The sequence below is a fragment of the Octopus sinensis genome, linkage group LG5 (assembly GCF_006345805.1).
Source record: "Octopus sinensis linkage group LG5, ASM634580v1, whole genome shotgun sequence".
Classification (NCBI taxonomy): Eukaryota; Metazoa; Mollusca; class Cephalopoda; order Octopoda; family Octopodidae; genus Octopus; species Octopus sinensis.
In genome coordinates, this window is record NC_043001.1 from 37,389,051 (window position 1) to 37,414,927 (window position 25,877).

General features: G+C 39.2%; 1 protein-coding gene across 1 annotated transcript in view; it reads right to left on the reverse strand.

Moving 5' to 3' along the window:
* Positions 1 to 25,877, reverse strand: part of LOC115212100 (thymocyte nuclear protein 1-like) — a 68,760-nt gene that overhangs the window by 23,623 nt on the left and 19,260 nt on the right. The window contains exons 2-3 of the mRNA XM_029780942.2: positions 18,150 to 18,253; positions 1,440 to 1,508 (exon numbers count right to left, since the gene is read on the reverse strand). Coding sequence (XP_029636802.1) covers positions 1,440 to 1,508; positions 18,150 to 18,253 — 173 coding nt within the window. The remainder of the gene's footprint in view (positions 1 to 1,439; positions 1,509 to 18,149; positions 18,254 to 25,877) is intronic.

Sequence of the window (25,877 nt, forward strand, 5' to 3'; positions counted from 1 at the left end):
CATTAAATAAAAATAATTTCTGTTTAACAGGTGTCACATTGAAAGCTATTAAATTACGAAGTATTTGTGTTGTTTATAATAAATTTTATCTTATACTAGCAGTATCGCCCGGCGTTGCTCGGGTTTGTAAGGGAAATAACTATATAAGCATTTTTTAGAGATGTAAAGTATAATAGCCATCTCAATATGGCTAACCACAAAGGGGGGGGGGGGTGTTACTGTAGCTTTTTACGTTCTGAGATTTAATAATAAATTTTTAGAGAGTTACTTCTCTTATATATGCCAAAAATGCATTAAAATGGGAAAAATTGATGGTAAATTTTTTTTTAAATTGTAGACTCATCATAGACACGCGCTAATACCCAGAAGGGCTCGATATGAATCACGACTATAAGATATCCAGTTTTGGTTAAACTGCACTGCAAAATGCGGGAGTAGTTAGGAATCTAAATCGTAGGAGACAGACAGCACACAACCTTACTTTTATATATAAAGATTTCTTGCCTACAAGAGATTTCTAATGTAAATAATACTGCAGCAGCAACCTATTCTGCAGTTTGAGTAACTTTCAATGCCAAGGTTTGGTACAAGGCCTTCCAGGATTTTCCTGATGTATATCACTCCATATCTTTCCTGCCTTCATTCTAGGGAGAAGAGTTTTAATTCTTTCAGTCTTTCACAGAAGCTAATACATTGCATTGAAATGATTTTCCCTGTGTAGCTTCATTTGATGGACTCAATTTCTTCCGTGAATTTTATATTGTGTAGTGACCAGTCCAAGTGGCTGAGGATATATGTCCTCCAAAGGACCATCAATGTCTCCTTTTGTTTTGTAAGTTCATAGGGTCCATCCAACTAACTGTGTGCATTTTATTACTGAATTGGTAATATGCATTGGCCCAGGGTGGATTACAATCCCAGAACATAAATCAACGTGTGACCTGGGTCACAAGATGGTGATAAAGTACAAACAGATGGCTCAGTGGGTCCTGAGAACCTTCAGAAATGGAGAGAAGGAAACCATGATGTTTCCTTCTCACTGGTTTTCATGATGTTTCCTTCCCACTGGTTTTGAAGGTGTGTGTGTGTGTGTGTGTGTGTGTGTGTGTGTGTGTGTGCGTGTGTGCATGCATACATGCATGTATGTATAGGAAGGAAATATAGCATATATTCAAAATATTTCAGGGAGAGGAAAATAGTCAGAGTAGCTTGTGAATGGAAATATTTTGTATATGTGTGTGAGTGTATATATATATATACATATAGAGAGAGAGAGAGAGAGAGAGAAAGGGGGAGGGAGAACGGAAATGTTATAGCACATATGCAAATATCCCAGGAAAAGGAAAATAGTCAGAGCAGCTTGTCAATGGATTGTCAAGAATGAATGAATTTTAAAATTCTAAAATAAAACTATGAAAATCAAAAATAAATTAACAAACCTGATAATTCCGAACTCCATCCCAGCATGCAGTTTCGTTTGGTGAATTTTTCAAATTATCCAGGCTGAACTGAAATACAAGGGGTAAAATTATAATTTTGTATCAGAGGAAATTGAGTTTGTAAAATATTGTCACACTCTCGGAGTGGTTGGCATTAGGAAGGGCATCCAGCTGTAGAAACTCTGCCAGATCAGATTGGAGCCTGGTGCAGCCATCTGGCTTGCCAGTCCTCAGTCAAATCGTCCAACCCATGCCAGAATGGAAAGTGGATATTAAACGATGATAACATTTTTTAATACTATATGAAGACATGTTATTCTGGAGGCACCTTAGTTTTGTCGCAATTATTTCATAAATAGAATAAACTAGAAAAGAATGAGCAACACTCCAGTAATGAGTTTTAGAAGCCAAAAGAAATCCAATAAGATCATCATCATCGTTTAACGTCTGTTTTCCATGCTAGCATGGGTTAGACAATTCGACTGGGGTCTGGGAAGCCAGGAGGCTGCACCAGGCTCCAGTCTGTTCTGGCAGTGTTTCTATAGCTGGATACCCTTCCTAACACCAACTACTCTGTGAGTGAAGTCGGATAGTAAATTTGAAACATTATCATGATCATCATGCTTTCCATGCTGGCATGGGGTGGACAGTTTGGCTGGGGTCTGGGAATCCAGGAGGCTGCACCAGGCTCCAGTCTGATCTGGCAGTGTTTCTACAGCTGGATACCCTTCCTAACGCCAACTACTCTGTGAATTATATATGAAAGAAGGTTTGAAAATGCAATTTATTCACTTGACTGGTTTCACTTTTTTAGATAAAGATTGTCAAAAGTAACATGTAAAAGCTTTGTTGTGTTAGGTACTGGTTGTCACAAAATATTACAATACATATATACATTCTTTGGAGCAAGACACTTTATTTCACATTGCTCCAGTTCACTTAGCTGTAGAATTGCAACATCACTGATGCCAAGCCATATTGGCCTTTGCTTTTCTCTTGGATAACATTGGTGGAATGGAGTGGGGAAGCTGGTATGCATGGGTGACTGATAATCTTCCACAAACAGTCTTGCCTAGACTTGTGCCTCGGAAAGTAACTTTCCAGGTGCAATCCCATGGACATTCATGACCGAAGTGGGGTCTTTACCCATTATATATGTGTGTGTGTGTAAGTATAATCATCATCATCATTTAATGTCCATTTTCCATTTGGTATGGGTTGGACAGTTTGACAGGAGCCGGCCAGGTTCCATGTCCGTTCTGGCATGGTTTCTACAGCTGCATGCTCTTCCTAACACCAACCACTTTACAGAGTATACTGGGTGCTTTTCGTGTGGCACCAGCATCCATAAGCCCACAAGGTTAAGAATGCTCAGCTGAAGAGGGATGCAGGAGACATGCCTGTGTGGAAAGTCAATCCCAATTTTACTTAGCTTGGCGTGTCTTCTCAAGCACAGCAAACTGCCAGGAGTCTCCGTCCCCTATTATCCTCCCTGTCATCCCCTCTGTGAGGCCCAACTTCTGAAGATTCTTTCTCACCACTTTGCCCACATCTTCCCTCCACAAATATATAAAATAAAGCAAGTGTATGCATGCATACATACATACATGATGGCCGTCCACTCGTGACCGAGGAAGACTATTGCCGACCTTCAGGAACATTGCGCGCTCTAGGACTAACTTATATTTTGCATTTGTGGCTCCGTTGGTGGCTAATGAGCCCTGCTCTTGACAAGCATACACGACTGCAAACATTGCAGACCAAGTTTTCCCCATTCACTATACGAGCCGTGTGCTTTCGCGAAGCTCGCTTAAGTTCTTCATGCTGGATATGTGCTCTCTCGAAAGTGTCGATCCCCTCCTTAACCTGCTTCCTCCATCTGTGGCGATGACAGGCATTGTTCTCCCAGTCAGTGTCCTGCATATCACAGGCCTTTAATGAGGAATTGACACAGTCCTTAAATCGCAGCCTTGGTTTCTGCCGGAGTCTCCTTCCATTCACAAGTTCTCCATAGAGCATCTGCTTAGGAATCCTGCTGTCCTTCATTCTACATACATACATACATACAAAGTTCTCCTTGTGCTAGGCAATGCCAAACACCTCTTTTAGTAACTATTTCAAATACACATACACAAATTTATTCACTTTCATATGTACCATAAATAATTCATAAGCAGCCAGTCACTGATTTAATTCTGCAGCATATTCTTACAGTTGTCTCCTTATGTTATAAATGACTGAAAAAGTTTTAGTGGGACAGAATTGCCGTTTGTCATTACTTGTAAAATGACAGGTGTTGTAACTGTTTTGTAATCTAGTCTGCTGTGATAGCACACAGGTAGCCAACCAAACAAAATATATCACAACATGGTTCATTTCAGTAAATTTCATATGTCAGAGAAATTGCTGTATACCTGATTTCCATTTTAAACACAGATTTATGTGTGTGTGTAAGATAAAAAATGAAATAGGTAACAGAGATTGAGATTATAGTGTGAAACAAAGGAGAAATGGAAGACACAGTTGTAAAGAAATAAAATGAGGCAGGAAAGGTAGAACGTAATGAGAGATAATGACAAAGGTAATGGGAAGCACTAATGGGAGTTTCCTGTTTGTTGTGTGTGTATGTGAGAGAGAGAGAGAGAGAGAGTGACGGGATAGTTATAGAAATGGTCAGTGTTAAGACAGTGATTAGTGTCAATAATAATTAACGTTGAGGAAAGGAACTGTAGTTATGCTCTCAATGGAGAGCATAAATGAATACAGTTCAGTGTATTTCCCTTTTTTCTATAGCATGACTAAAATGGCTTAAGCATTTGCAACTGGTAGCAATATTTTGATCTAAATGTAAATATTTCGGAGATGTACTTGCATAGCAAGTGACCTGTTCTGAGATCGTGCACTGGAATGAAAACAGTTGCAGCATGGAAGGTGTTTATAAGCCATTTAAGAAACACACAAAATCCATTATTCACTTCAACATTTAAATTTAATTTGTCAAAATATTTTTGTCACTTTGAGACTGTGACCTGTTCACTGACAAAATGTTGAAGTGAATCTAATGGATTCTGTTTCTTAAATGGCTTGTAAACACCTTCTACACTGTAAATATTTCCTTTCTTCTTTATTCATGTTAAAGTTATCAAAGCATTTCATTTTCTCTTTTCGTTTTATATATAACATATATAATATAGGTAGTGGGTAGCGATTTTCTTCAATACTTTAGGGGGTGACGACCCTGCTTGATATGAGTCCCAGGCTCAGCTGGCTCCGGCTGACAGTACCTGGCATGGGCCCCTATCCAGGGTTATGGAAAGAAGACAACCTTCAAAGAAATCCGGAGTGGCAACCAAGCTGGTGCCAAACGTAATGCTCTGCACCTCTTTGGACTACATCAGCAAAGTCAAGAGAGGAATCTTGACGTTTGGGCTACCCAGGATTTTCTTACAACTAGCCTAGGCCTGTGCAAAACTGGAGAGGACATGAAACATAAAAACCAGACTGGATGAGTTTATGTTCAACTCCATTGTCTCCCAAGACAAGATATATAACATATATAATATATACACATAAAATATACTGGCTTCCGTGCCGGTGGCACGTTAAAAGCACCAACCGATCGTGGCCGCTGCCAGACTCCCTTGACACCTGTGCCAGTGGCACGTAGAAAGCACCCACTACACTCGCGGTGTGGTTGGCGTTAGGAAGGGCATCCAGCTGTAGAAACACTGCCAGATCAGACTGGAGCCTGGTGCAGCCTCCTGGCTTCCCAGACTCCGGTCGAACCGTCCAACCCGTGCAAGTGCGGAAAACGGACATTAAACGATGATGATGATGATATATATGTATAAATAATCTACTACATATGTGGAAAATCAGTGTGTGTTTGTTTGTTTGTGGCATTGTTATCTAACTCCTCCTACATCGTTTTATTGATTTTGATGAAACTTGACATGTGAGTAGAACTCATGTCTAGAAACCTCATGACATACTTAGATTGTTGAAAAAAATCGATAGCACGGCCCATGGAAGGGACCTTTATATCTACCTCATATAATTTTTTTAAACACCCAAGGGAAATAACCCAAACTACCTGCACAATTTTTTTTTAAACAGTCAAGGGAAATAACCTATTTCATTGTTTATGTTTGATTACTTTGAATATTGATTTTTTTTTTGTCCAATTTCTAATTTTTGCAGACAATATCACTTTTTTACTTTATTTGACATGTGAGTAGAATTCACGTCTGGAAACTTTGTGACATACTTAGAAGATATTACTAATATTTTATTTAAACAACCCAAAGGAAATAACCCATACCACCTGCAGTTTTTAGCAAAGTAATCAATATTTGATTCTCTGACCAACCAACCTAATTCTGGATATCACTACTCAGTTTTGAACTGCTAAACATTACTATTGCACTTCCTTGATTTGAATCTCTTCATTCATACATTTCTATACATACATACTTTTTTGAATATCTATTACTCCGATAGTTCTGCATTTTTACAGTTAGACTTTCTCCATGACAATAGATATTTTTTTTTCCACAACGCATTTGTAGTGGCTTCATGTAGGCATAGCATGGATTACCAAATTTCACTTAACATTTCAACACAACTTTTCACATGCTAAAACAATAGTTTTTCTGTGAACGACAACCTCTCATGCCAACCCCCGAAAACCTCTGACAACCACCCTCACCAACCTCCAACAATCTTTTTCACCAACCTTCAACAATCTCTCCCTCCTCCTGCGGACAGTTTTTGTACTTCTTCATTACAGAAAATACACCATCTGTGACAGTTATAATGAAATTGCTTTCTTATATCAGAGTAATAAGGCATTTCCATAGAACATCTTTAACCCTGCAAATTACCAGGTACACCGGCTAGTATATATATACATCTATAATATATATATTATGTGTTTATATATATATATATATATATATGCACATTAGAAGAAATAAGATACTCAGAAATCTGGATGGTTTTATATTTACAGATATTTATTAATATGTCAAATGTTTTTATAAATCATATGTATCATATATTAGCGCTTGTGTCCACTCTAGTAGAATCGTCAGATTGAACTTTTTCAGGAATTTTGTCTCTTTTTATAGTATTATTGAGTGTGTAGTGGTGGAGAGAGATATAAGTTAGTACAAGAGGGTGAGGAATGGGGAGAAAGTGAGAGTGTGTGTGTGTGTGCTTTTGTATCTGAAAGAAGTGTCAATGGAAAAGAGAAAGAAAGGAAGAAGGAAGAGAGAAAGAAGAAAAAAATGTGTTGACATCTTTGAAGCTGGTCAGTTCTTTCAATATAAAATGATTCTTGGCTCTTAGAAATGGCAAACCCAGGTGGTCACTTCAAGGGGGTAAAATGTTTCAAAAAATTGTCTGGATTTCTTTTTATCATTGTCTTGTGAGAGAGAGAGAGAGAGTGTGTGCGTGGGTGGGTGTCTGTGTATCTGAAAGGATACACAGACACCCACACACACACGCATGCATGTATGTATGCGTGTGTATGTATGCATGCACATGTACGTATGTATGTAGAGTGTGTGTGTGTGTGTATACAGGGTGTCCCAGGATTAACTATTTCAATGAAATCAAGCAAATTTAAGAACAAAACTGACAAAATTCTATGTTTATTACTTAATTAATGATTCCAAAACAAATAGATTTATAAATCTTACATCAAAATTTTGCTGCAAATTCCAAATCTATCCTTAGCATTGCAAAGCACATTTTGAAGCACTTTAGGACTTATCTCCTGTACTGCTAAGTGAATGCACTAAGTTCAGCTAAACTATTGAACTGTTGGCTATAAGCCTTTGTTTTTATGAAAACCCCAAGCTATGAAATCCAGTGGGGTCAAATCTGGAGAGCATTTAATGTTAAATTGTCTCTGCCTTTCATCCTTTTGGAGTCAATAAAATAAGTACCAGCTGAGTTGATATAATCAACTAGCCCCACCCCGACAAAATTTCAGACCTTATGTCTATTGTGAAAAGGATTATAACTTAACATAAAAACAAACATTAATATATATACATAGGCGCAGGAGTGGCTGTGTGGTAAGTAGCTTGTTTACCAACCACATGGTTCCGAGTTCAGTCCCATTGTGTGGCACCTTGAGCAAGTGTCTTCTACTATAGCCTCGGACCGACTAAAGCCTTGTGAGTGGATTTGGTAGATGGAAACTGAAAGAAGCCCGTCGTATATATGTATATATATATATGTGTGTGTCTGTGTTTGTCCCCTAACATTGCTTGACAACCGATGCTGGTGTGTTTATGTCCTCGTTACTTAGCCGTTCGGCAAAAGAGACCGATAGAATAAGTACTGGGCTTACAAAAGAATAAGTCCTGGGGTCAAGTTGCTTGATTAAAAGCAGTGCTCCAGCATGGCCGCAGTCAAATGACTGAAACAAGTAATATACACACTGGTAACATGTAAAAGATGCCAGTGACATGTAAGAGGTACCTGTGCTGGTGACATACAAAAAAAAACACCCACTACATTCTTGAGGTAAATGGTGTTAGGAAGGGCATCCAGTCATAGAAACCATGCCAAATCAGACTGGAACTTGGTACAGCTCTCTGGCTTACCAGTTCCAGTCAAACTATCTAACCCATGCCAGTATAGAAAGTGGATGCTAAATGATGATGATGATGATATATATAAGATTTTGTGTAAACCCCTCCCCATATATACGACTCTACGTAAACATACAGGAGTACACACATTATATAAGGCAAATATATATTTAACATACAGCAAGCAGTTCATAAATACAGATTAGTTACACGTAGATACTCAATATTTATCAACACATAGGAAATGTTGCTAAACGAAACTATATCCATATCTTTAACCAAATTTGTAAATAGATATGTAGATGTAGCAACAATTAGTTTATTCCAAAGTTTCTCTGAAAGAAATAGTTTTCCTTTATGTATTCTTAATAAAATTGACATTGACATTATTTCTAGATTTCTAGCTTTCTGCTCTGATTAGCAAGAACAAGTATTTACCATTCAATAGAATTTGGGAATAATCATAGTGAATTTTAGCATTTAACACAACTTTCCATCCATAAAAAAATCTTTTTTAAGGTTTCTCACACAAACAGAAATACACACACAGCAATAAGCATACATGACACACAGATACACAGAATGAAATGCATACATAGTCATATACACATAGGTAGATAGGAAGCTGTTCCAAGTTTCATAAATTGAGGATAAAGTATCAAGAGATTATGACCCATTTTCACCATATGTAAACTGCCATTAGTAACACTATGATTTATGCACACACACAAACACACAATCACACTCACTACATTCCTTGTCTTGCAAGTTACTTGGTGACCCTGCCAATGCTGGTGCCACGTAAAAAGCACCCAGTCCACACTGCATCCAACTGTAAAAACCATGCCAAAACAGACCCCACCTGTGCTGGTGCCATGTAAAAAGCACTCAGCCTACTCTATGGGGTGGTTGGTGTTAGGAAGGGCATCCAGCCATAGAAAACATGCCAAAACAGACACAGTAGCCTGGTGCAGCCTTCTACTTGGCCAGCTCCTATCAAACTGTCCAACCCAAGCCAGCATGGAAGATGGTCATTAAATGATGATGATGATGATATAGTTACATACACAGCATTTTCAAGTTTCCTAAATTAAATACTGAAGTTAAAAAGATTGAAAGATCCCATAACAATTGACAAGCTTGGAATCACAAGTAAAGACTTCTTGTAGAAGAGGAAGGGGGACCTTTTCAGTAACATGGGTATTAGAACCAGTAGAACTATATCTATGAAGATATCTTTAATTTTACAAATTCATAAATATGCAAATCATTTAAAAGAGTGTTTGGCTTTGAGGGGTTTTTTCTTCCCCAATGGGTTTTTGGAGACTTTGTCAGTAAGCATTTTCAAATTTGAAGATGGGCACAATTTTGTCGGCAGATGTCTTTCTGAATCCTAGTGCAGAGTAACTGGAGCAAATCAGGCTAGTGAAGCCCATTCTTTTCTAGACTAACAACAACACCTAAAAATTTCAGATATTCGGAGTCAATAAACTGAAATGGTTCAAACAGAAACTAAACTTGTACTGTAAACTCACCACTCTAAAGAGTACACACCTGAATCATAAAAATTCTCTTAATGGAAAGTTTGGCACACATATGAAATGTTAGCAACAACAGTAGCCCAACTATTTGATCTCCCTTCTCATAACAATAGGTGTTACTAACAACTGTAAAATCTAACCAAAGCATTTACAAACAAAAGCTTCTCTTATTTTCCGAGAAAAATGGATATCAGGAACAGTTACAGGTCATAGCCATATGTAGTATGTAAACATTTGTTTTCTACCTTTAACAAAATCTGCCTGCCATAGTGCAGTTGGTACTAGAATGCTTATGTTAAATCAAACTAAAATGGTCTAAATTTCTGCACCTTATGTTAGCAGCACAGTAACAATCATCATCACTACCATTTTCATCATCCTCACCTGCAGAAAAATAGGTTAAAGAAAATAGTGAACTTGACTCATCAGAGATACTGACACACCTGAGACTACCCCTAGTTCTATGATAGAAAACCTCCTATTTTTATACATTCTTTTTAAAACTGAAAAAAAACAAAAAAACTTCCAAAATAATTTTATGTAAAAATTTTTCTATCAGCTATATTCTAATTGTCACCTTATTAATGAAAATATTGGTTACTCTCTTTTACTTGTTTCAGTCATTTGACTGCGGCCATGCTGGAGCACCGCCTTTAGTTAAGTAAATCGACCCCGGGACTTATTCTTTGTAAGCCCAGTACTTATGCCGAACCACTAAGTGACGGGGACGTAAACACACCAGCATCGGTTGTCAAGCAATGCTAGGGGGACAAACACAGACACACAAACACATATGTATATATACATATATATGACAGGCTTCTTTCAGTTTCCGTCTACCAAATCCACTCACAAGGCATTGGTCGGCCCAGGGCTATAGCAGAAGACACTTGCCCAAGATGCCACGCAGTGGGACTAAACCCGGAACCATGTGGTTGGTTAGCAAGCTACTTACCACACAGCCACTCCTGCGCCTTATTTTAATAATTTTTTCTAAAACTTTACTGAAACATAAAGTGTATTTCATTGAAAATGGTTAAAGAAGGTTAAAGTAAATATGAGTGATAAAAGACACCACAATTCTGAAGAAATATAAAAATATATTTATTCAATGTTCTGGTTTTTTAAAAGACATAATTTCATGATAAAGACTTATCAAAGCAGAAATTCAAAACATATCTATTTCTGATTGTTCAGCACAGTGGTGTCTTTCATACCTTCATATAACCCTTATTGATCTCTGATGATGGATGTAATACCTAATAATGATTTATTATCAAAAGTCACAAAAATTGCTGATGCACTTTTCATCTTGTTCGTCAATACTATGAGTCTCAACAGCACAAATGTTTCTACAATCAGTGCTTTCACTAGCAGTACCATCACCACTACTGTTTAAGATGCTACCAACAACATTACAACAACAACACATACCATTATGGATATTATTACTGCCACAGTTTCAACCATTTCAATCATCAATCATTACATTACAGCACCAATGAAATCTACTAGTGCTATAAGCCAACAAAGGAAGCTGCTATATGGTCACACACCCTATTAGAAAGAGCAGCCAAAGTTCCTGAAATCATCCCCAGCTTTCCATCTTAAATAAAGATTATACTGGACAACACAGTCCCTGATTTATGTACAAAAAAGCTGGGATGTTTAAGAATGGAATACCTTTGATCATAGGTCAGTTTAATGAAGGCTGAAACTGGGCTAAAATACAACCATCACTACTACTTCTTTCACTACAGTCACCTCCATAACTACTTTAGTTACTATCTTCTTCAACTGACACTGTACTGTGTCTAAAAATAATAATAATAATAATAATGAAATTATTGTATACAGTGCTCAGGTGCACCACAACTTGTCAACGGTCAAGATACTTAGCTGTTGACAGTCGAATCGACTTAACCCTCCTTTTACTGCAGAAACTGGATATATCCATTCAAAGTTTCATTATCCTCAAAACCAGAAAGCAATTTTATATACCAATCTATCTTTTGTTGAAGAATGTTAAGTTTGAAACTATCTTTTGTTGTGATATGTCAAGTGTATTGAGGAAAAAAACAGGTCTACTTTTTTATTCTACTGGAATAACTATGAAATTTAATTTTGTAATTAAAGGATTAAAGCTGAATAGGTATTCTGGTATGTTAAAACCCCCTATTATAAGAAGTGGAAGTACTGTGGAACTGATATTTCATTGACCTGCTACACTGAATTTTAACCCTTTTGTTACCAAGCCGGCTGAAACCGGCTCTGGTTCTGAGTACAAATGTCTTGTTTTCATAAGTTTTGAATTAAAATCTTCCACCAAACCTTAGTCCCAATTTATCTTCCCAACACTAGCTTAATGATAACTAAGTTATTTTACTAAATTCTTGGTTATATTTAAAGTAATTGAAAGAAACACACAGAGCGTCTCAAAATAAATACAGTAACAAAAGCGTTAATCCCTCAGTGAGGGAAGCTACTTGTGGCCATCATCATCATCATCATCATCGTTTAGTGTCCGTTTTCCATGCTAGCATGGGTTGGACATCAACATCTGAATTCTTGTCATCCATAAGTAATCAGCTGAATTTTCTTTTGCCAAGCATGATAAGAAAGTCTTCCATTTGTGAGTTTGTTTACACACTCTGATCAAATCTGTGAACTACCAAAATACTATATCTAAGATTCAATGACTTTGATACCCTACACTAGGAAAGTTCTTCTATTTTAGTTGGTTGTATGGTTAAGTTGCTCACTTTGCAACCACATGGTTTCAGGTTCAGTCCCACTATGCAGCACTTTGGGCACGTGTCTTCTATGATAGTCTTACACCAAACAATGCATTGTGAGTTAATTTGGTACATGGAAATAGTGTGCAAGTCCATCATATATTTATGTGTGTGTCTGTGAGCATGTGTGTATGCACACGTAACATGTCTTTGTGTTTGTCTCTCACCATTGCTTGACAACCAGTGTTGGTTTGTTTACATCCCTGTAACTTAGTGGCTCAGCAAAAGGGAACAATAGAACAAGTACTAGACTTTAAAAAAATGAGTACTGGGGTTGATTTGGCTAAGTAAACCCTTCAAAGTGGTACCCCAGCATGGCCACAGTCCAATCACAGGAACAAATAAAAGATAAAAGCTACTATTTTATCATTGAGTTATTATAATTTGAATCTCAGGAGTTGTGTGGTAAGTAGCTTGCTTACTAACCACAGGGTTCCGGGTTCAGTCCCACTGCGTGGCACCTTGGGCAAGTGTCTTCTACTATAACCTCGGGCCGACCAAAGCCTTGTGAGTGGATTTGGTAGATGGAAACTGAAAGAAGCCCGTCGTATATATGTATATATATATATGTTTGTGTGTCTGTGTTTGTCCCCCCAACATCGCTTGACAACCAATGCTGGTGTGTTTACGTCCCTGTAACTTAGCAGTTCGGCAAAACAGACCGATAGAATAAGTACTAGGCTTACAAAGAATAAGTCCTGGGGTCAATTTCCTCGACTAAAGGCGGTGCTCCAGTATGGCCACAGTCACATGACTGAAACAAGTAAAAGAGTAATGTATTCTTTGACTTTTCCAACAAGTTTTAATTCTTGTGTTCTTAACACCAATGCAAATACTCATAACTGACACACAACTGTGATGACGTGTCCACCTTATCCACAAAGTGGATGTAAAATAACAGTAGTGACATAAATCAGGCATTCTTTTATTCTTTTACTTGTTCCAGTCATTTGACTAGGGCCATGCTGGAGCACTGCTGTTTAGTCAAAGAATTGACCCCCTGGACTTATTCTTTGTAAGCCTGGTTGTATTGGTCTCTTCTACTGAACTGCTAAGTTACAGGGACATCAACATTGGTTGTCAAACAATGGGGTGGGGTGGGGGATGAACACAGACACAGAGACACACACATAAATATCATCATCATCATCATCGTTTACGTCCGTTTTCCATGCTAGCATGGGTTGGACGGTTCGACCAGGGTCTGGGAAGCTAGAAGGCTGCACCAGGCTCCAGTCTGATCTGGCAGTGTTTCTACAGCTGGATGCCCTTCCTAACACCAACCACTCCGTGAGTGTAGTGGGTGCCTTTTACGTGCCACCGACACAGGTGCCAGGTGAGGCTAACAACGGCCACGATCGGTTGGTGCCTTTTACGTGCCACCGGCACGGAAGCCAGTCAAGGCTGCGCTGGCATCAGCCACGTTTGGATGGTGCTTTTTATGTGCCACCGGCACAGGGATTACAACTACAATTTCCAGTGATTTTTGATGTTGATGTACTTGACTCAATAGGTCTTCTCAAGCACAGGGTCGAAACGGTGTTTCTTTACTTGCCACCTGCACAGGAGTCAGTCCAGCAGCAGTGGCAACTGCCGGGTGCCAGTCATAGGATTGGTTCAATTTCAATTCCGATTTCACTTGCCCCAGCAGGTCTTCGCAAGCAGAGTTTAGTGTCCAATGAAGAGAGGTTGGCATGGGTGCCAGTCGTCGGATGAGAGTCAATTTCGAAATCAATTTCGACATATATATATATATATATACACACACACAATAAGCTTCTTTCAGTTTCTGTCTATCAAATCCACTCACAAGACATTTGTTGGCCCAAGACTATAGTAGAAGGCACTTGTCCATGGTGCTACATAGTGAGACTGAACCTGGAACCATGTGGTTGGGAAGCAAGCTTCTTACCACACAACCATGCCTGCATGAGCAATCTCTTCTAAGAGAACGGTCACATGAGACATGGTTCACCATCAGGCAGGCCACTCAATTAAAAAAATTCATTCAGTAAGTCTCACAGGGTAGCAGTTTGCCAATGGCTGATATAAACAATATGATTGCAAGGAACAATAGTGGCTATGAAAACTCTTTAGCATTTAAACCGGTCACATCAGGCCAAGATATTCTATCTGTTTTATGTTCAAACTGGCCAGATCCAGCCTCTAACATCTATTCTGCAATGTTATTCTACAAATATGCAATCACATCATCAAAATTGCAAAGGCACAGGAAAATGCATTATTAATTAAAAGCAGTGTGATTAAATAAGCATTACATTTGATAAGTAATCCGTATATTATAGGGTTAAATGCAAGAACACTGAGTGATGACATCCAATATTTCTGTATTAGATCATCTTGTTGATAAAAATGCCACTCCAGCTTTAAAGCAGAGCGATTTAGCAGTATGTATCTACTTCAACAATATGCAACTGATCAAATTTATTAAAAAAAACAACAAAAGAGAAACATAAAAACAAAAATGACTCATCTGAATTACACAATTGAGGAAATGTAGAAATAAACAGAAAAAGAAATACATATGTGGAGCTATTTTTTTTTTTTTGTCACAAACTGTTACAAAACTACAATAATAACAACGTTCTCTATTTCACAAGTTACACACACAGACACACACTTCACAAATACTAAACCCATACAAATACAACTTAACTTTTGATCTCAATGTCTGCAAACCACTTAATCATCACCATCATTGTTTAATGTCCACTTTCCATGCTAGCATGGGTTGGACGATTTGACTGAGGACTGGTGAACCAGATGGCTGCACCAGACTCCAATCAGATCTGGCAGAGTTTCTACAGCTGGATGCCCTTCCTAACGCAACCACTCTGAGAGTGTAGTGGGTGCTTTTATTAGCGTCCGCTTTCCATGCTAGTGTAGTGGGTGCTTTTTATGTGCCACCAGCACAGGTGCCAGACGGGGCTGGCAAACGGCCATGGTCGGATGGTGCTTTTTATGTGCCACCGGCACGGGGGCCAGGCGAGGCTGGCAACGGCCACAATCGGATGGTGCTTTTTACATGCCACTGGCACGGGGGTCATGCGTGTCTGCGCTAATTTCCAACTCATAAAATTAATTGCTTTGATGAAGAACATAATATTATGTATGTGACAAATATGAAATATATTCCATATATGTGGTGGATGGTAGTGTGACATGGGCATTAAAAGTGGAAAATGTGCAGAAGCTGGAAAGCCATTTGTTGATTATGATTAATCAGTAGAGCAACATTATGTTGCATGAGAACTGGAGCATGCATGAAATGAGAAAGCAGCTGGGTATTAAGCAGATTAGTCAGTGCATGCAGGAAAGATGACTGAGCTAATATGAACATGTGATACGAATGGTGACAATGAATGGTGGGAGAAAATAAAATATACATTGATAGTAGAAGTACGTGGAGGCACATTGGCCCAGTGGTTAGGGCAGCGGACTCGCAGTCGGAGGATTGCAGTTTCGATTCCCAGACCGGGCGTTGTGTGTATTTATTGAACGAAAACACCTAAAAGCTCAATGAGGCTCCGGCAGGGGGTGGTGGCGACCCCTGTTGTACTCTTCCACCACAACTTTCTCTCACTCTCTCTTCCTGTTTCTTGAGTAACGTTGCGATGGACTGGTGTCCCATCCAGCTGGTGGGAACACTTACACCACAGAAACCGGGAAACCGGGCCCATGAGCCTGGCTAGCCTTAAAAAGGCGAAACAAAAGAAGAAGTAGAAGTACATATAACAAATGAAATCCAAGGTAAATATGGAAAGATGTATCAGATTTCAACATCACAAGGCTCACAGATGAGACAATACAAAACCATCAGTGGTGATATCATCTTTTTCTATTGACTTCAATGAGACATAACAATGGATGCATCTCATATTGTGTCAACCCTTTTGTTACCATATTTCAGCTGAACTACACTACTTTTGTTTTGATTAATCATAAAATAATAAAAAATTTATTAAAATAACTTTATCATTATCAATCTGGTATTTGGAAGATAAATTAACATGAAATTTTGATGGACGGTTTTGATTGAAAACATTTTAAAATAGGAAGTTTGTATCATAGAACCAGGAGTGGTCTCAGGAGGGTTGGTATCAAAAGGGTTAATTTATAGGATTTATGTTCCACTGTTCCATAATTGTTTTCCAAAGCTAATAACACTTGGAATCACTTTTTCACAATTGTTCCATATTGCATATCCATTCAATGCTTGCCAACAAGAATAAAGAAGGAAGTGGAGGTGGCTACAGTGATGGTGATGATAAAGATGAGTCAGGAATCAAAACATTTTTTAGAAGTTTCCATATTTTTGAAAATTATCTTGTTAAGGACTTACCTAAGTAAAAATGAGTGAGTATTCAATAAGAACAGTTCTTAAATGTGACTCAAATATGAAATAATGTTATTTCAATAAGACATAAAGCTATAAGTGCTATTACAAAATCTTCATACTGCTTCTTCACATATTTTAATATTCTTCAATGATCAATAGATACTACTAATTTATTTAACTTGAGACATGCAATGCAAGTGTGACTCTGTGGTAAGATGTTTGCTTCTAAACCACATGTTTTTGGGTTCGGTCCCACTGCATAGCACCTTGGGCAAGTGCCCCAGACCAACCAAAGACTTGTGAGTGGATTTGGTAGATGGAAACTGAAGGAAGGCTGTTGTGTGCATATCATTTCATCATCATCATTTAACAGCCATTGTCCATGCTGGTATGGGTTGGACAGTTTGACCAGAGCTGGCAATATGTGCACGCACGTGAGTGCACATATGATACTGGCCCCTTGACTTGACATCACATGATAGTTGTAAGCTAGTGTCACATCATGCAATCAGTGTCTTTTATTTCCAATCTTCTGAGACATATCTAGTTATGGGGGAATAACATCTTACTTGGAAATAGGTAAGGATTGGTGACAAGTAAAGCATCTAGCTTTTTGTCTAACTATCTGAACGTGGCCGTAGCCAGCACCGTATCGACTGGCCTCCGTGCCGGTGGCACGTAACAAACACCATCCGATCGTGGCCATTGCCAGCCTCACCTGGCCTCCATGCTGGTGGCACGTAAAAAGCACCATCCGAGCGTGGCCGTTGCCAGCCTCGTCTGGCACCTGTGTTGGTGGCACGTAAAAAGCATCCACTACACTCATGGAGTTGTTGGCGTTAGGAAGGGCATCCAGCTGTAGAAACACTGCCAGATCTGACTGGCCTGGTGCAGCCTTCGGGCTTCCCAGACCCCAGTTGAACCATCCAACCCATGCTAGCATGGAAAGCGGACGTTAAACGATGATGATGATGATATGCAAGCATGGAAAAGTATATGCTATGATGATGATGATAATGATGGTGACTGTGAAAAGCAGAAGTCTCAAATGGATCAGTGCCAATGTTTAGCTTTCTCTTTTTTTTTTTTTTTTGTACTCTCAGACTCTCTACCCATAAGAAATTTCATTCCTTTACTCTTTTTGTGGTTTTCAACACTTATCCCATCCCATTTTCACAACTTAGAAATAATCCGTTTTCTCCCCCAAAATACTTCAAATACTTCAGCATAAATATAAAAAGCAAAATGTATGAAGTCATCAAAATTTTTAAACTGACTCTTGAAAACCAAGGTTATTAGGTGCATGTGTAAGCATACATTAAGTTTAAATGTAAAAGAATGGAAAGAAAATGAAGCTGCTAGCAACTATAGATCGTATTACAGGGTAATAGTTGAAAATATATTCTAACCTTAATATCAACTCCATTTTCAAGTCTGGACTCTGGTTCAGATTTCATCAACCAATGGGAATAGGAAGTAACAGGTTTCTTTGAATCTTTTTTACTTGCCACATCTAAAAATATAAAAACGGGGAACAATGATGTAGAAAAGAGAGAGAGAGAGAGGAGAGAGAGATTTCTGGTCACAAGAAAAATGAAGGAACACATTAACATAATCTATAATTTGAAAATATTTAAATGATAAGCAAAGAGATACTAGTGGTATTTATAAAGCTAGATACATCAGTGAAGGTAATTCTAAATGGTTTCTCAGCCTGATAGAAATGGCAGAAAAACCTTCCTTTCTCTAGAAAAACGACGACACCGTGGTGATCTCATTCTTGCTCACAACATCATAAGCGGAAAGTGTAACCTCTCGAAAGAGCTGTTCTTCACTCCTGCTCCAGAGTGTCGGCTGTGGGGGTCACTCTGAAAAGCTCTATCTGCAATGATTTCATCTCAATCGAAGGAGAGGGGGCTTTCTCCGTGGAATAAGCTGCCAGATAAGATAGTGAAGATGCCGACGACCGCTCGGTTCAAAGTCTCTATGGACCAGAAATGGCCTGAACTCTTTGCATGAACACCCTCCCTGTACATAACTCCATGTCCCCCTACATGGCCTCGCTTTTTGCTTTTTGAGCCAAAAAATTAACTTAACATCCCACCAACCTAAAAAGGGACACATTAGATATAACAGTTTGTCTGTCATTGTTGACAATAACCAAAGATGAGAAAAATAAACGGAGCACAGTGTGTCCAGCTGTGGCTGACCAGTCCATTGTGTGCTTGGAAGGCTCTGCCACAGGTTGGGCATTGGTTGTCTGTTGGGATCGAAGGTGAGGAGTAGGCTCTGGAATTGCATAGTATGTATTTTCTGTGTGTCCCTGCAATCCTGTTCTGTTCGCAGGAGGTGACACATTACATAATATAGTCCTAGATGCACTGTATCTGGAGAGAAAAGACAATTTAGACTGCAATGCATATTTATCATCAGGTACAGGCATAGCTGTGGTTAAGAAGTTTGCTTCCCCAGTGAAAACTCAAAGAAGCTCATCGTGTTTGTGTTGGTGAAAAGAAAGAGGCTTGGAGAAGCCATTATGAAAGACTGCTGAATGAGGAGAATGAATGGGAGGAGGAGAGCCTGCCAAATGTTGACCCAGTAGAGGGACCAGCTACCCGAATAGACAGCTCCCTTGTAGTTAAGGCAATTAAGGATATGAAAGCAGGTAAAGCCCCCGGCCCATCAGGAATCACTGCTGAGATGCTTAAAACATCTGGTTGTGTGGGCTATGGCCTAGTCACCCGCATTGTAAACCAGGTAGTTCATAATGGAGTCATACCCAATGACTGGCGTAGCAGCACCATAGTCAACTGCTACAAGGGTAAGGGTGATGCTTTAGATAGAAATAACTACTGGGGTATTAAACTGTTGGATCAGGTGATGAAGGTCAGAGAGGGTCATAACCCATCTCATTAGGGAGAGAATTTGCTTAGATGAGATGCAGTTCAGTTTTGTGCCGGGTAGAAGCACCACTGATGCTATATTCCTGGTCCGACAACTGCAGGAGAAGTACCTAGCTAAAGATAAACCCCTCTACATAGCTTTTGTGGACTTGGAGAAAGCCTTTGACAGGGTTCCCCGTTCCCTTATCTGGTGGTCGATGCGGAAACTGGAGATTGACGAATGGCTAATAAGGGCTGTACAGGCTCTATACAGAGAGGCTGTCAGCAAGGTTAGGATTGGCAACGAATATAGTGAAGAATTCCGGGTAGAAGTAGGTGTACACCAAGGCTCAGCCCTCAGTCCCCTTTTATTCATCATAGTCCTCCAGGCAATAACAGAGGAATTCAAAACAGGATGCCCCTGGGAGCTCCTCTATGCTGATGACCTGGCTCTCATAGCAGAATCACTACCAGAACTAGAAAAGAAATTTCGGGTGTGGAAGCAAGGGTTAGAATCAAAGGGCCTTAGAGTAAATGTAGCAAAGACCAAAGTTATAGTAAGCAGAAAGATGAACTGAGCACACACCCCCTCGGAGAGGTGGCCCTGCTCGATCTGTAGGAAAGGTGTAGGTAGAAACTCCATAAGATGCACCCAATGTAAGCTATGGACGCATAAGAGGTGCAGCAACATTAAAGGGAAATTAAATGATAAGATAGCTTTCATGTGCGGCAGATGCACAGGGACAATAGACACCACAGACACTCAAAAAACAGATTCCATCACACTCCAGGGGGAGAAACTAGAAGTAGTTGATAGTTTCCGCTACCTGGGTGACCAAGTTAGTAGTGGAGGTGGATGCTCAGAGAGTATCACCACTAGAATACCAATAGCCTGGGCAAAGTTTAGAAAGCTCCTACCCCTGCTGGCGACAAAGGGTTTCTCGCTCAGAGTGTAAAGTAGATTGTATGATGCATGTGTGCTGTGACTGCAGAGGACATGCGTAGACTTGAAAGAAATGAAGCTAGTATGATCCGCTGGATATGTAATGTCAGTGTGCACGCACGACAGAGTGTAAGCACCCTGAGAGAAATGCTGGATATAAGAAGCATCAGATGTGGTGTGCAAGAGCGACGCTTGCGATGGTATGGTCATGTACTGCGGATGGATGAGGAGAGATGTGAAGAAGTGCCACTCCCAAACAGTTGAAGGTATCAGGGGGAGAGGTAGACCCAGGAAGACATGGGATGAGGTAGTCAAGCATGACCTCAGAGTGTTGGGCCTCACTGAGGCAATGGCGAAGGAGCGAGATCTCTGGAGATATGCTGTGACTGCAAAGACCTGGGCTGCTTCCTGCACCAGTTCCGCATAGCCCCTGCCCATTCAAAGTACCCTGGATCCCAGAACGTCCCGCTGTGCTTGAGGAGACCTGTTGAGTCATGAACATGAACATCGAAATAAATATCAATGGAAATAGTAGTTGTGATACCTGTGCCGGTGGCACATAAAAAGCACCATCCGAACGTGGCCGTAGCCAGCGCCGACTTGACTGGCTTCTGTGCCGGTAGCACATAAAAAGCACCATCCGAACGTGGCCAATGCCAGCGCCGCCTTGGCTGGCTTGTGTATCGCTGGCACGTTAAAAGCTCCAACCGATTGTGGCCGATGCCGGACCCCCCCCCCTGGCACCTGTGCAGGTGGCATGTAAAAAGCACCCACTATACTCACGGAGTGGTTGGCGTTAGGAAGGGCATCCAGCCGTAGAAACTCTGCCAGATCAGACTGGAGCCTGGAGCAGCGCCTGGCTTCCCAGACCCCGGTCGAACCGTCCAACCCGTGCTAGCGCGGAAAACGGACGTTAAACGATGATGATGATATATATATATATATATATATATGTGCATGTGTATGTTTTATGTGTGCATGTACATATGTTTGAATGTGTTAGTGTGTCTCTTTGCCTTGACATTGTGTGATAGGCGCAGGAGTGGCTGTGTAGTAAGTAGCTTGCTTACCAATCACATGGTTCCGGGTCATTCAGGTCTTTCTGCAGTTTTATGATGTCCTCTGGGTTTCTAACTACCTGCGATACTTTTGTATCATCAGCATAACTGGTCAGATTGGCTACCTGTACCACAGAGGGCACATCTGTGAAGGCCACCGCAAATAGTAGTGGCCCCAGTACAGTTCCCTGTTGGACTCCGCTGCGAATTGGTGTCTCTTCAGAGTGAGTACCAATGGCTACAACTGTCTGACTCCTGCCCTTCACAAAATCATGCAGCCACTCTCATGTCATGATCAACCTTGTCAAAGTTGAGATATATTATGTCTACAGCTGACTGGTTTAGCTGTTGCTTTAGTACCCAGTCAAAGTGCTGCAGCAACTGCGTGAAGCAGCTCCTCCCTGGATGGAAGCCATGTTCCGTGTTTGTGAAAATGTTGTAAGGTTGTATTCTTCAAGGAACATGATCAGCCTTTTTCTGACAATGTCTTCCATTGTTTTGCTAACATGTGAAGTCAGAGATGGGCCTGTAGTTTTTAGCATCTGCACCCTCCTTTATGGACAGGGTATATTATACCCTCTTTTAGCATGTTGGGAAGTTTACCACATGCAAGGAAACTGAAAGAGTTTCTGCAGTTGCTTTGTGAGAGCTTCTTTACATGTCTTTAAGAGAACAGCCAGGAGTCCATCTGGGCCTGTTGCTGAGTTTGATCTCATCTCATCCCCTTCTGTTATGTTGATGTAATCAATGGTTGCCTCTTTTCTGAATAGATTTGCTACATTGAAAAACTCCTCCGATTTGTTTATTTGCATATTTTCAGTGAAGAAATGAAAACACTTCGGAATTCTTTATTTAGTGCTTCACTTATCTTCCCTGGGTCTGCAGCTAGTGAGTTGTTGTTACCAAATAGTGCCCCTATCTTATAGCAAACTGAGGCAGACTCCTTTGCCAGCGTGTAGAAGGCTTTAGGATTTCCTTTTATATTTTTGACTGCCCAGGTTTCTCTTTCTTTATCATGAAAGATTTTGAGTTTAGTTTCTATCTTGAAGAGTTCCTCTGTCAGGTGGGATTTCACACTGTCATTAAGGTGTTTGTTTAAATAATTCGAGATCTTTATTCTCCACTGCATGAGTATATTCTCCTGTCTTGGGAAATGATGTTTTTGTGTGCATTGGCTCTCTTTTCTGAGACATATTTAATGCATATGGCTCGCAATATTGACACAAATTTATTGAGTTTCAGATCCATGTTTTGCATAGAGAAGATTTTATGTTTATTTATATATATATATATATATAGATAAATATATATAAATGTATATATGTGTGTGCGTGTATATATATATATATGTATATATATATATATAATGTGCATATATAGATATGTATATATTGATATATACATGTATATATTGATATATACATATTGATATATAATGTGCATATATAGATATGTATATATTGATATATACATATCTTCTTAATATATAAAATTTGTTGTCTGTCTGTCTGTTTGTGTGCTTATAACTCAAGTATTGTTCATCCAATCGCTCTGAAATTTTAAACAGGGATACATGAGAGAGCTGGGCGTTCTGTAATCTAAAAAGATTTTCAAACTCATGAGTTTCAAAGTGAGAATAGCTATTTTTGTAATCTTTAATGTCCTGTTTGTTCTGCCATTAAAACAACCAGTTGCTCAGACAGCCGGCATATACCATTTCGCTAGCAACAAGGGGAGTACAGGATGTATAATTTCTTTATATGTTCAAAATTTTTTGTTTACAATATTGGGAAAAATATGCCACCAATCAAAAGACGTAATCTCTCCAGAAACAAGTATAAAGGAAAGAGGATTGTAAAAAACCGAAGGTGAGAGTCTGAAGAGAGAAGCTAGATGAGATTTTCTCAACATCAGTTTTAATGCTGGATCATTAAATCAATGTTTTAATGATTAGACAGAGGTCCAATAGAATAGCTCTCAGAAACAGACATACAAATTCGTTCTTCACAACTCCTGAAGCTGTTTTCAGATATGATCCATCCCATTCTCATAAAAATAATAACTCTGTCCAAATTGGTGTACTAAACACAAATTGTCTTTTCTGTAGAGCTTTAAAATTTTCAAATGAAATAAATGGTATGTGCTGCTCAGGCGGTCAGGTAACATTGCCAGCACTATCAGCTCCTTCTCAACCTCTTATGGATCTTCTAGAAGGCATTTCCATCCAGTCAAAAGATTTTCTGAACAATATCAGACAATACAACTCTGCAAATGACATCTTTTGGTGCATCTAAGAAGATATATAAACATGAATTTACAATGACGTCAAAGTTCAAGAGCAAGTCTATCACCTCATTGGTTCCCTGTTACCCACAAATGAACAACTACAGTTCCTCCAAATTTACTTTATGAGTGATGTAGGACAACAAGTCCGAAGGAGGTGTCAACATTTCAGATAATGGCCCGTGTTAGACACAGTGCTGATTGCTGCAAGAGAGAGTATATCCACTGACAGTTTCTTGGTGCGTTCAAAAATCACATAACCCCCACAGGTTAGGGCCTGAAATACTCCAAACAGACACATAGCATGTTGCTTAGTCGTATTAGCCAATCATTTACTCCACAAATGCTTTGTTGTCAATGCTGCACTTTCCCATATCACCTGTTTCAACATAACTGTAATATATTATATACAAACTATGCCATTTTAATCCCAAGCAATGCCGGATGTCTCTGCTAGTATATGTATATATATGTGTATATATAGATATGTATATATTGATATATACATGTGTCTAAATATATATATACATGTCTAAATATATACATATATATATATATGTGTGTGTGTATATATATATTGATATATACATGTGTCTAAATATGTATATACATGTCTGTGTGTGTATATATATATATATATTATATATATATATATATATATACATCATCATCATCATCATCATCATCATTTAACGTCCGCTTTCCATGCTAGCATGGGTTGGACGGTTCAACTGGGGTCTGGGGAGCCCGAAAGCTGCACCAGTCCAGTCAGATCTGGCAGTGTTTCTACAGCTGGATGCCCTTCCTAACGCCAACCACTCCGAGAGTGTAGTGGGTGATTTTATGTGCCACTGACACAGGTGCCAGACGAGGCTGGCAAACGGCCATGCTCGGATGGTGTTTGTTACGTGCCCACAGCACGGAGGCCAGTCGATGCGGTACTGGCTACGGCCACGTTCGGATGGTTTTCTTGTGTGCCACGTGCCACCGGCACTGGTACCACAAAGATACAAATTCCATTGATGTTCATCTATTTTGATTTGTTTTGATTTTTTGATTTTCACTTGCCTCAACAGGTCTTGTGTCTAAATATGTATATACATGTCTAAATATATACATATATATATGTGTGTGTGTGTGTGTGTATATATATATATATATATATATATACACACACACACACTATTGCCTCAGGCTGACCAAGGCTTTGAGAGTGGATTTTGTATATAGAAACTGTACGAAGACTGTCATATATATGTGTATACTTGTGTGTGTTTGTACCCGCACCATCGCTTGACAACTGATGTTGTGTTTACTTTAGCAGCTTACCACAAATACCCACAAATGTCTCCATCTAATCTACATCTACATCTTAAAAATGGAAAGGACATGGATCTTTTCTGTTTGAACAGCAGTTTTTAACATAATTTCTAAGTAACTAAAAAATTTTAAGCTTCGTATACTGGTAGAATGTGTTTATAAAACATCTTTTTCTCTCGGCTTTATTGAGAAAATTCTATAGTTTGTAAGATATTTGTTGTTTTTTTTTCTTCAATTTCTGCAATTTCAACCAATCACTGACGTCTATTGAGGTAAAAAAAACATTGTGCTGTATGAATATGTCCCTCGTTTAAGAAACAGATTGGGTTTATTTACATTTGTGAAGAAAAAAAGCTACCCTTCCCCCCACCCCTAACCCTAACCATAAAACAGATTGAAATGCAATAGATCAATACTAGGGTCATAATTATGGGTGACAATTTTATATGACACCGCTAGAAAAACCTGAGGACACATTAGATAGTAAAGTTCAAGTAAACACAAAGAAAGGATAGACACAGCTGGAATAGCTCTAATTATAAATTGATCGCCAAACATAAACATTTGGAATATGTGTGAACAGCATGTTACAATGCTATTTTGAATAACAATATATTTCTGACAATAAAGAGCAAATCTATATAATACAGT